This window comes from Myiozetetes cayanensis, unplaced genomic scaffold (genome assembly GCF_022539395.1).
Source record: "Myiozetetes cayanensis isolate MyiCay16 unplaced genomic scaffold, myiCay2020 scf3, whole genome shotgun sequence".
Classification (NCBI taxonomy): Eukaryota; Metazoa; Chordata; class Aves; order Passeriformes; family Tyrannidae; genus Myiozetetes; species Myiozetetes cayanensis.
The window spans coordinates 24274180-24287181 of NW_026087521.1; the positions used below are offsets into that span (position 1 = coordinate 24274180).

At 38.1% G+C, this 13002-nt stretch overlaps 1 protein-coding gene across 1 annotated transcript in view; it reads right to left on the minus strand.

The window, feature by feature from the left end:
* The window catches only part of CFTR (CF transmembrane conductance regulator), an 84859-nt gene that overhangs the window by 59136 nt on the left and 12721 nt on the right, over window positions 1–13002 (minus strand). Inside the window, exons 3-7 of the mRNA XM_050323786.1 lie at window positions 11807–11918; window positions 6500–6715; window positions 5499–5588; window positions 3948–4111; window positions 3390–3515 (exon numbers count right to left, since the gene is read on the minus strand). Of these exons, the coding sequence (XP_050179743.1) occupies window positions 3390–3515; window positions 3948–4111; window positions 5499–5588; window positions 6500–6715; window positions 11807–11918 (708 nt within the window). The remainder of the gene's footprint in view (window positions 1–3389; window positions 3516–3947; window positions 4112–5498; window positions 5589–6499; window positions 6716–11806; window positions 11919–13002) is intronic.

The following is a 13002-nucleotide window of genomic DNA, read 5'->3' on the forward strand; positions in this document are numbered from 1 at the left end:
AGCTGCTTCCACACTGTCTATGCATCTTACAGCAAGTTTAAATAAAAAGAGCAATAATCCAGGGAATGTAAATAATTTTCTGAGTTGACAGCCCTAAATGACAGTGCTGAATCTTTCTGTTGAATGCTTTTATTTTGATGTTGTTCACTTCGCATCCCCAGGTGCCCTGTAGCTCAGCTTTGCCTGGACAGAGGCACCTCTGCTGCAGCAAAAGAGCAATTGCTCTCCTGCTAGAGCAAATAACTGGGGCTAGAGTTGGAGCTAGACCCCAAGGTGTCCATTCTGCAGTGCAGAAGTTTGCAGTCACATTGCTGATGGCAATACCTGGTGTTGTAAGGCTGAGCACCACAACCTTTATGTGTCTTTAGCCACTGTCTGGATCCAAAGTTCATCCAGGATTTTGGTGTAGTGTGAAACCCCCCTTCAGCTCCCCACCATACATGCATGATACTTCCATATGCATCCAGCAACTCACCAACTTTTGTCAGCCAAACAGTTCTTAAACAAAATCTGAGCTCAGCCAGTTTTGTACTGGGGTGCCTAGCACTTCTTGTTAAGTCCGTATTTCACAAGAGAAGCCTGAAGAAAGTAGCCAGACTTGCAAGTCAACACCATAATAGTAGCCACTGTCCTGGAAAAAGGGCCTTGGAAGGCTTGTATGAGACTGTGCATGGCAGCACCGAATAGTGCTATATCACAAAAATTCTGGGACTTGATACTCATCCAGTCCCATAGAAATGTCTGGCTAAAAGCTATCAAAAAGCTCCCCAGTGCTGAAGAACACAGCCCTACTCCAAAGAGGGAGAATGAAAGTTCTAACCCTTTTCAGTATGCTCCCAAGTACCAGCCACAAGCAAAAGTTTTCCAGGAGTGGGTCTGCCTGTGATACAGGCTTGAAAGCTCTGTAGATTAAGCAGTCACCTGGGACAGGTCTTGCTGATGCAATAAGGGTACTTAGAGAGAGATATAAGGGACCCTATGAGCTTGTGCATATATAGAGTGTATAAAGCAGTGTATACCTGTTTTGAAGTGATGCTACAGGAACCAACACAAACACGAAAGCTTGAGATCCTTTGCTTTATATAAAGATGTGTCCCTGCTGACAAAGTATAGACACTTTCAACCTAGGACTTCACCTTCTCCAGTGCTATGCTATGGTTCAGAGGAACAGTTTCGCAGTGTTTTTTTCCACTCTGAATACACTGCCCCTAAAAGTGCAGGTATGTTTATTAAGGCACCTGTTATGAATAGTTATTATGAGTGCAGACATAAGAGGGCACACAGTAGACAGCTCATATTGGTCTCTCTGAAGTGTCACAGTTCCCTGAGGGAGTTTGCCAGTGGCAATGTTACACCTGCAGGATGGCCAGCCCTGGCAGCACAAGTCTAGCAGAGCAAGGGCACAGGTCTACCTGGTTCATTGGAGTTGATTAAACTAGTTTGCATCAGAAAATACCAGCATGCAAAAATGGTTTGGTAATGACTAAGTTATAATACACCATTACTAAAGCACAGGGATAGCTTCAAGCACAAGGCCTTTCCAACCAGCTTAACAAGCCAGTGACTGGGAGGTCCTGCAGAGCTGGTTCAGCACACCAAATTCAACTGAAATTCTGACATTCCAGGGTTGACCTGCTCTGGTGATGTCATCACAAAGAGACCTGTTGGATGACTCAGAAAACTACAGAAGAATCATAGAATTATAGGATGGTTTGTGTTGGAAGAGACCTTAAAGGTCATCTAGTTCAAACTCCCCTGCCATGCCAGGGACAGCTTCCACTACACCAGGTTGCTTAAAGCCCCATTCAACCTGACCTTGAACAATTCCAGGAATGAGACATGCACAGCTTCCCTGGGCAATATGTTTCAGTGCTTCACCACCCTCACAGGGAAGAATTCCCTCCTAATATCTAATCTAAATCTACCTTTCTTCAGTTTAAAACCATTCCCCCTTGTACTATCACTATGCACCCTTGTAAAACATCCCTCTCCTGATTTCTTGTAGGCCCCCTTCAGGTACTGAAAGGCCACAATAAGGTCTCTCCAGAACCTTCTCCTCTCCGGGTTGACTAATCCCAGTTCTCTCAGCCTTTCTTCATAGGAGAGGTACTCTGATCTTGTAATATTGCTGTCATTCTCGTCTTTTAAAAATCTATGCATAATACAATAAAAATTAATTCCAGCATTACAAAATCCACTATAAATTATTATAGAAAATATAGATCATAAAATAATAGTCCTGTTTCTCAGTTTCTGTGACCATTTTGCAGACTATAATTTATTTAATTAATTTCTACAGGATTTGCTCACATGATGTGGTCTCAAATTTCCTATAAACAATGCATGTGACTAGTAACAGCAGAGGAATCCTAAACTAGTTCCATCCTCAAGCTAGCACTCATAGCCTAGATTCAGACTGTTTTCTCTGATTGTTTATAGTAAATCACTACAAATTCTGATGGTAAAGAACACTTCACTTTCCCTGGATTGTCTTTCAGAAAGCAGCTGAACAAGAAGGCGTTTGTGTAACAATGTAACTTTATGTCTTTTATTTACATGATAATACAACACTTATATTTCTTTTATTTTCTTTTATTTTCCCAATCACACACCTGGTACAGAATTTTAGTTCTCTGTAAAGGATTAAACAAACACAGAGGACACACGGGACAGCCTTAATGCAGTGTCAACCATCAGTCAATATGTCACTTCTCCTCCTCTCCCCCTGGGACACCCTGTCGGTAACAAGGACTTCCTTCTCGCAGCTCTTAGATAACTAGGTTAGTACCTTACCTCTTTTCTGCTGCAGGTCTGGTAGTTCCAGTTCAATCATTATATTAATTGAGGAGATAAGCATTATACAAGGCCATTTATAATAAATGTTTGTGTAAATGTGCAGGATGAATACACGAAGCTAGGCTACTTTAATCCTTTCAAAGATTGCATGCAAATTTTATAACCAGCTTTATTGCATTTTTCAGGAAATGGCTGTACAGGATTCATATTGTTTCCTTCACCACAGAATAGGAATGTCTGTAAAGACTTGAGTAACCATCACAAAAGGGCTTTTTATTGTAAAATGAGGATAGGGTTGGCCAGAAACAAACACAGATCCCACAACTGTTTTACCTGCACAAACTAACCACTGAACTATCATTGTAACAAATGAGGAAGTAAATAAAAAAAAATCTCACCTTCATAGGGTGAGACAAATTGGGAAAAAAACCCAAACTGCAGTGTGGGAATGCATGGTTAGTTTATGGAGGATTAACGGTTGTTGCTTTACCTCCTCACTAACCACTAACTAACACCACAGATGATGTTCATAGCCACCTAAGTTTTTTTCTGAGCACAAAAAAAAAATTTGACTAACAAATGAGAACACTTACTCACGAATGCTTTCAATCATTTTTTCCATTGCATCTTCCCAACAATAGGCTTTAACCGACTGTATATTTTCAATTATTTCTGAGGTGATGACAAGTCTCTCATTGATCTTTCCTGCTCTCTTATTCCTACAAAGTAAAAAGGCAGTAGGTCAATCTTCATCTTTTTCATAATGTATAGTTAGCTTGTATCTCATTATATCTTATGAAAACACCTTCCACATATCCCTCTCTTAAATCGTTTACCAGAATTATTAAGAAGAATGTAAAAAGAACTATTAGAAATTCAGTAATTGCTTACAAAGGCAAAAATATATACTCTAAAAAGAATAAATCAAGTCACTAACAAGAAGTTTTAATTCTACAAATTCTACATTTAAGTCTAACACTATTTACTGCTCTTCGTTTTGTTAAATCTAGACACCTGCTGCTAAATAGGTAAAGGTTTGTAACTTTCCCAACACAGAAAACACTCTCTTACATAACATTATAACCAGAAAGTGGTATAACTTCTTAAAACAAATGTATTCCAGGAAAATAAATTTAAAACAGTCTTATCACCTGTATTTCATCATCATTTGTCCCAGCCAGGCTTGGAATAAGGCCATGACAATTAGAAAAGCAAGTCCAGAAAACGCAGAAGCTTCTAACATATCCCAGAGCAGTCCCATCAGCAGTGCCACTTGTAATGGTGCAATCCATACAAAATGAGCCAGAGCAAGACCCTAGGGAAGGCCACAGAAGAAAATAATAATATTAACACAAGTTACAGATGTGTTCTGAAAATGATATGAAAAAGAAGTCATTAAAGTGACACTTTGAAAAATGTAATGAAGAACGGTACAAATATTTCCAGTAGTAAAACAAATCCTCTTTTATAAAGGAGGATTTGTGATCCTGAGCACATAGCATTTTGGGTGTTAATTATGATGACAATGCAGCAGTAAATATACATTCCGCACTTAAACTTTGATTTTTCTAAGGCAAAGTTCAGTGTTCAATTGTCTCTTTGTTATGTATATGCACAAGGAAAAATCACAGCTTTGTAAAAGTAAACAGAATTTGGTATCAATGCTGGCTTTTTCAACCACTGTAAGATGAGAAAAATACACACAAGAATCTTCTGAGAGTGTGTTAATCTGATATAGAAGGCAAATATTACTCTCGTGAAGAGATGACTGTTATGTGAGCACAACTAATTCACTACAAGTTTGCTGCCTACTTTAGTCACATTCCTGTACATTCAGATTTTGGACTGAGTCCTGTGGTTAGACTGCATGGGGGTCTGTGTTAGTGCAGCTACACTGCTGCAATGATAGACCACTTGTCTCAACTTGTTCAGTGCTAGCTGACATTGCTCTATATAGTAATACAGTGCTTAAAGCAAATACACCCTACAGTCCCAGCCTTGACTCTACACTCTCTCTGACCTTGTGTCTTTAATGGGAAGCAAACCTTATACTACCAATGGGCCAATTAAACACAAATGATGAACAGAAGTTCATAGAGCTTCCAGTTCCTAAAGGCATTAGCAGGAATTTATGTCTTTAACAAATGAGAAGTTTTACAGGAGATACTGTAAGTATTGCCTAAGACAGATGTGTTGGGAATGACTCCTAACACAGTCTTACATCAACAATCACTTTTAGGACACTGAGTAACAGTAGCAACAGGAAGCTGAACATCATCGTTTGTTCAATGGCAAGAACAGACTGGATCACTTTAGTAAAAACATACAGTCACCAGGAAATAGGATGGAAGGGCTGAACCAGCAAGTTTTGACTTCTATGAAACCAATGTAAAACATGGAGTTTTCCTGGCAGGTTCTCATCCGACTGCAGAACAACCATGATTTTATGAAATAAGTGGGTTTTAGATTTCCTCTACTAATCAGCATAGGAGACAAAGGATGTCGTAAGTATCAGAATGAGCATTTCCATGACCATATGCCAACGCATTTTCTTCAGACAGGGTAGATATTTTATAACTAAAATAAGCACTCCATTGCAGTTCATCATTTATGCTCCTTCTTTCCGTAATATTTGTCATGAACAGCTTGAAGTATTGCATTTGTATCTGACGTTTCACCAGGTGAATCAACCGATGACGCACCTCATCAAATTTGTTCAGATTGTTGGAAAGAAGACTGACCAATTGTCCAGTACTTATTTTATCTAGAACTCTGCTTGACAGTTTTAAGATCTGTAAAAGAAAACAAAACAATAGAAAAGCGGTCATCTAGCTCATACCGATAAAACAGAATAAATATGATAAAAATGATAAACAAGGGTACAGTAGTATAAACAATAATCCACTTATCTGTTTATGCTATAAAGAAAGTCTCATTAAACTTGTTATTTATGTCACTTGAATTCAATATAGCCATTAAACTGCTTTACAAATATTGATTTATTGACTTAGTCCTTGCTTTCTGTTGAATATTTTATATATATAGATATATATGCAAATACAAGTTTTAATTAAGCATGCATGCTGTGTGCTGTTGTGCATCCTTAAAAATCTCCTACTGTGCCCCTCCCGACAAATACTTCTGAAAGATGCTTTCACAGGGAGCTTTATACTAGAACAACTAACATGTTTGTTTAAATCAGCTGCTTTTGGCATTGGTAAAACCAAATACCTTTTTTAATCTTTTTATTTGTGACCGTGTAATGCATCAGTATCTGTCGATTCTTCATGCTATAGAGATCTCAAACACTATCATTCAAACTCAGTCCCTTCAATGCTATATTTATTGCTTAAATATTCACCTCTAACTCTCTTTTGAAGACATTCTTTGGCCACCAGCATGTTATTCTTCCTTTGCAGTTATATATGTATAACAGGAGCACAGTAGTAGAACAATTAAGGCATCTCACCCCATATCCAGCAAGTCTGAACTCACACAGAGGTTGACTTCAGCCAAACCAGCTGTAGAGGAGTATTTAGTTCTTTGGATTGGGAAATGGAGAGCTGTCAGAAACTGATGTTAGCCACATTATTCTTCTATGTACTTTGTTTACCTTAAAGCTATCAATCTTTCAACAAACTAGTCTAAAAGTTACACAGGCTATCGACCGAGGTTTGGCTTAGAGCGTAAATGAAACAATTACCTTCTTATAAATCAAGCTAAACATAGCTATCCGCATTTGCATTCCAATACGATGAAGACCAAATATAGCAGGGTGTATAAGTAGTGTTCTCACAAGGAAGAGAAGGCACAAGCCAATACCCAGGTAGTAGGCTATGGATCTTTCATCAGAATTGTCCGGATCATAGGAAGCTATTATTCTTCCCAGCAGAAGGGGTTGCACAGATTTGGTAACTTCCTGCAGATAAAAGGAGAAAAATAATTTTGGTCAACAGTTTGTACATTTTTTCAAAATGGTAAACATTTTAATTTCAAGTCCTACCAAATCAGATTTACAGCTTTATATCTCAAATGAAGAAGTCAGGCCTGTTCGCTGTGCAAAACACAGAAAATTGCAGTAATTACACATGAGAACAGACAACTCACTGCTGTCTAAATCTGTGATGCTCCTGCAATTCCACCAAAACAAATCTAGATTGTAAATTTTATTTGATCATTTTCTACAAAAGTGACAACTGAGATTAGCTTCCACGTTTACTTTACAGAGTTATAATGGATTAGCCATATCATATGACTGAATCCAGTTTATCAGGCTGGATCTCTGTTTTGGCCCCTAGGGAACAGTTCTTACTGCACTTTACTGGACTTAAGAGGACACAGGAAGACTCAGAACTCCTGAAATGAACACCACCAGAACATTGAGGATACAGCTAAAACCAAAAGTAAATGGATCATCCTCCTCAACAGCTCTAGACAGTGTATCCAGGTTTGTAACAAAAGCAGAATGAGAGGGAGTAAAAGGTAGTGGAGGCAAGTTTAACAAAAAATCACACAGAGAAACCAGACCCTCCTGCACAAGAAGCCCCAGCACTTCCCACAACATGATGAGCAGCCCATGAGCACACCATAATGAGCAGATACAGAGTAAGATAAGAAAAAGAGGCAGTATGAACCACCAAGGCATCCAAATGATTTGCTATAGCCCTGACTACTTTAGCTTGCTATTACATTAGTCCTCAGTCTCCTTTTCTGTTGTAATTAAACCCCACTAGTGTTACCTCACCTTTGCCTTCCATTTCTCTTTCTACCCCATCATCCTCATACTTTCACTCCTACAACCTCATCCTTTTCCATCTTTGCCTCTTGCCCCCTCTTTCCTTCCCCCGTCCTTCCCCAAAAACTGCAGTTACTGCTGTGGTCTAACACTGCTTCATCTTCTCCATGAGCTTCTGAAGGATATGAAGCATTTATGCGTTCGTTTTCTTCACTCTTATGTTCAGTGTAGAAATACTTAGTGTTATGAACTCTTATACTTGTTTCCTTACCCTTCTTTCTCTTGTGTTGCAGCAGAAAGCATCTGATACTTCCAAAGTAACAAGACACCACTGAATTCTTTTTTATACAGTTGTGTTAAATTCTGCCAAAAAGTTACTAGTACTGCCTTCCAGCTGAAAACTACAGATCACTGTACAGAGACTCAGACAGAAGTGAACTGGTGAAGTTCAGCTGTAATTAATGTTCTGCTGTGATAAACAGATTGGGAAAATTCCCTTTAATTTTTTTCCTTCTCCTTTGGGTTCCTTTTGGTCTCTTATACAAGAGCAATCCCAAGTACTTCTATAACCTGTAATCTCTTTTGAATGTCACTGTTGGTGGAGCTGATATTCATCATTCACTTTTTCCACAGAAGAGGTGAAATTTTACATCTCAAACAGCATACCTGTGCTATGAGCTACATTTCCCAAATCAAACACACCACTCTGTCCCAACACAAATGCAGTAAATCAGGAGCCAGCTTTGACAAAGACTTCAGTGTTATTAGTAGGCAAAGGGAGGAGTGTTTATTAAAACACACATGACCCAAGGCAGCTGTGCTTAGACCATATGCATCCCAAAGCATCAAACCAAGACTCCCCAAAACTCACAGAATACAAAACATTCACCTCTCAAGGACAATGCAGTACTTTCATACTTTCAGAGATTCCAAGATAAGCTTTTCTATATAAGCTTAAAATAGCAAGGTTTGTGTGGGGGTTTTTTTTGTATTTACTTCTATTCCAGTAAAAATGCCTTGTTCTGCTGTTGTGTTTGTTGTGACTATAAAGGTATTGCATACATTCCTAGCTTGCTGGAAAAAAAGGTGATTTACAGACTAAGTGTAAAATAGTGGCTGGCAATAAGCCAACTCATATGCAATCTCATGGAGCATAAAAGTCCACTGGTTTACAATGGAGATTTATCAGCTTACCAAAGATATTATCTAGTCTACATATAAATCAAAGCAGAACTACCTGCTTTTCATTTTTCCTTTTGTAAACTTGAAATAATCTACTCATGTAAATATGGACAAAATGATTAGAACAACCTCCCTAAAAAAACCAAATGGGATTTGTGCACCTAACAGAAAATTTCTTTTTCAGGAGTCATGTTTTGCCATCTCCTGTCCTTACTCTTCCCTCTGCATTCATCATAGGCCACTGAGAAACTCAAAAATGTCCTCCTCACAGAAATCCTAATTAAAAGAGCAAAGATCTGAAGAGAAACAAGAGTATGACACAGGATACCGTGCTAATCTGACCTGGCATGATTACTCTTACGCAACAAGGACTTTTTTGTTACGTGTATCCCCCATATGTTCAAACACTCTGCATTTGAAGACAATAATGCACATCTCTGCTTTGGCATCTGCCCAAGAAGTGCTTCTGGATTTTCATATCCTTTCCTGACTCCTCACTCACACCCGTGACCCATATGCGGGAACTTCAGGAAATCCTCATTAGAGTCCTTTGGGATATGACACTAATACCGCTTCTGAGTTAATGTTAGCAGCTGCTGTGCTTGAGTAGAAATAAACATTTTATGGGGATGAATATAAGACCAAAATACAAGTAGAATCAAACTAATCCTCCCAGCAAAGTACCTATTTGGTTAGTAGGTATCAAGCTAAAAAGAAAGATTTTTGTTTCACCACCACTACACCTTTTCTTTAAATTGCAAGACTCATCTTATGACGGGATGAAGCATGGAAGCTGCTTCAAACAACACGGGAGCAGATACATTAAGTGCAGTAACTCAATGTGCCTAACATAACACTATTTATGAGAAAGAGTCATAATACTCTAGGGAGCCAGAGCACAAGTGTCCATCCTGCAATAACATCATTACCTATGGTGTGTCAGGGAAAAGGGAGAGACAGAAAAAAAGCTAGACCTAATGAGAGCAAAGCTGTCATGCCAGTTGCAATGACAACTACACAAACAGCAGGGATGTCAGCAGAGTTTAAACCACACTCCACAAAAGGTGTCCTGAAGACGGCTCAGAGATTCGACAAGAGAAGATCTGAAAGGAAAATGAAGTTCAAAGAACATTGGTTACACCTATGCCAATACGGTACAACATCCTGTCCCCATTTAAATTGATGGCAAAGCTCCCATTAATTTCCGCAAGCAGGGCCTGAAAAGAACACCAGCAGCTTTAGGAGCAAGTTTTTTCTCTTATAATTCCTCTTTCAACAAAATTAAGCAGCTTTCAATAAAATGAAGACTTATGATAATAGAATCAAGAATTTAAACTGAATTAATCCTTCCATATTCATTGTGAAAGGGCAGATTTTGTTTACTATGTGATTAATTGCACATATCTGTGATTTCTTAAAGAAATAAAAATAAAACAAATCCACAACCAAACAAGAAATACAACTCAAATATCCTGCAGTCTTGTTCTGTCTTCACCTGGTCTAAAACTTTACTCCATTAAAATTGTCCATATGGAGAAATCAACCCTGCACAATGGCATGCATGCATACTCACACACATGGCCCATACTTTGGGAAAGAGTGTTATCCTCAAGACTGGCTGCAAAAGCCCTCAGATACTGCTTAACTTTTAACATGAATGCATTACTGCAAAAGTTTTGGCTGGCAGACTCTGCAGAAACAACTATTACACTGTACAGTAGGTCATTTGGAGAACAGGGTTTTTTTGGTGGGTTTTTGTTCTTTTTTTAAGTACAAATCTATCATGAATAAGGTATTCCTGACTTGGTAAGGAAAAAAATTGAAAAACTAAAGGTGGTTATGAGATCGCAGAAGCACATAAAGGACATGACTGAGTAGAGGTCCACAGATGAAGGGTCTCATGCAAGGGAAGAGTTGACAAAAAAGGTGAAAGAGAATAGCAAGAAGGGTTATTATGCAGGCCCTTAGACAGCAAGATGCCCTGTCCTAGAGGGTGAACTGTCCTACCTGGACAAAGACAATTTAGGGTCCAGTACCTAAAGGTGCCCTGACACTATGCTACCCTTTGCATCCAGCAAAGGATGAAGAATCTCTTTTAGCCCTCCTTTTGCTGCCAATGCATTTACAGAAACTTTTTTTGTTGTCTTTAACTGCAGAGGCCAAATTAAGTTCCATTTTGGCTTTGGCCCTTCTATTTTTCTCCCTACATAACCTCACAGCATCCTTTTAATCCCCACAAGCTACCTGCCTGTCCTTACAGAGGTGATATGCTTTTTTACTATTAAATCAAAGAAACTTGAAAATAACATAGATATTTAATGTGCATATTGGTTAACTGCAATGTTCAGATTTACAGTCTGGTTATACAACACACCTAGTGAGACACCATTGGTAATAAACTATTTTCACAGCTCCTAACCTCAGTGATAAGATTGTCAAACCAACAGGTGGCATTTGGTAAGTCAGGTTAATCCTACCTAACGTATTCAAAAGGTGATAAACATAATCAATTCAGACTTTTACATCAAGTTCCTGATCACACAGTTTGGAGCACTGACAGCACCAAGATACTATGGTAAGATTTCACATAGTTGTTTATTCAGAATTGTTACCGCTGATGAAAACAACTTGTTTATTGCATATGTAAACCTCAATAAAGCATTTAACTACGAATGTGTCTGCTAGACACTTAGAAAAAATTGACTGAATCATGTAAAATTGTATGGTCATTTGTTCTAATGTAAGGTAGAAAATTCTTTAGAAACTTCTTAAAAACGATAACATAAGAAAGTAAGTACTTTAGTTCAGCAGTGACGCAAAAATTCAGGTGCTTTACCTATACTTGGAGAAGCATATACCAGCATTAGAAACATTTCAAAATTAATAATATGTATGTTTTAAAGATATTATCAGAAAATGATTTTTTTAATAAAGCCCATGAGTATATCTCTCTATATTTATCACCTTTGTAATCAGTCCACAGAGGAAAGATTTTTAGCTATTGAAAGGACTCTGTATTAACTTAGTAGTCTCTAAGACTTGGGTCTACTTATGCAACACTAAAAGTTTACTGAAAAGGAGAACAAACCTTACCCCTAAATATAACATTATTCCATAGAACATAAATTTCCAGAAAAAACATCGTCGAAGAGCATTAATGAGTTTGGGTTTCTTCTTTGAAGTTGCCAGCTCTCTGTCCCACTCTCTGAAAAGGAACCAAAAAAACAAGTTGTGCGAGCAAATACATCGTCTATGGGTCTGACATACTTCAATTTACCCAAGTATATCCAAGGAGATTTAGCTAAGGTGGCTAATGAAAGAAAGCTTTGCAGAGACCACAAAGACGTGGCCTTCATTGATCAATAAAAGTTCAAACCTAGTTCAGCCACATATTTGGCAGTTTTAAATACTGGGTCATCCATCACCCTGCAGGGAATTAATTCATTAAAAGGTTACATTGTATGTTTTAAAGAAATCTACTGTACTTAAAACCAAAGCACAATAATAGGCAAATAAATGTTTTGGAACTATTCCAGTCTGCAAAAAAGAAAGCACCAACAAAGCATCAAAAATGTGACTTTTCTATTGCACAGCACTATTTTTAACTTGTGTTGCTGGGACAATAACTTTCTACTGAATAATAATGCTGATCAGAAGTAATGATGCTCAGAGAGCAGAATCAAAATTAAACTCCCAGATTAAAGTACTCCTGAGAATTTCCTTAGCTAACTCTTTTCTCCATTTTTCAACAGAACATTAAATAACCAAAATATTCCATTTATAAACTATCAAAATGCTTTAAGCATACCAACGTTCTCAACATATTCCACCAGTTTTGAATACTTATGCTAAACTGCAACTCAGTTTAATTGGATTGGCACCATGCAGACATGAACTGCCCCAGAACACCAGGGAAATCTACACCAGAAGCTGGGGAGATGGAATAGATTTAGGCACTTGTATTGTAGGAGTTAGTCACCAGTTCCGCACAGTTTCTGAATTAGAACCCACTGAAATAAAGAAGAGTGGAAGCCTAAATGAGGAAAGTCGGGGTATGATTTCTGCAGAAACACTTACTCTTTCAACAGTGGTATCAAAGAAAAATAAGAACGTTAATTCAGTTGAAGAAAAAAATACACCAAGGTTTTACAAGGTTATTTTGTGAAAAAAGAACAGCAGAAAGGGGAACTAACACTGAAACTGTGAGTCTAGCCTCTTCTCATCAGTGGAGAGATGTCACAGGTACCTGTATATAGTACTTTAGAGCATCTAGGTGGTACATCTCCACC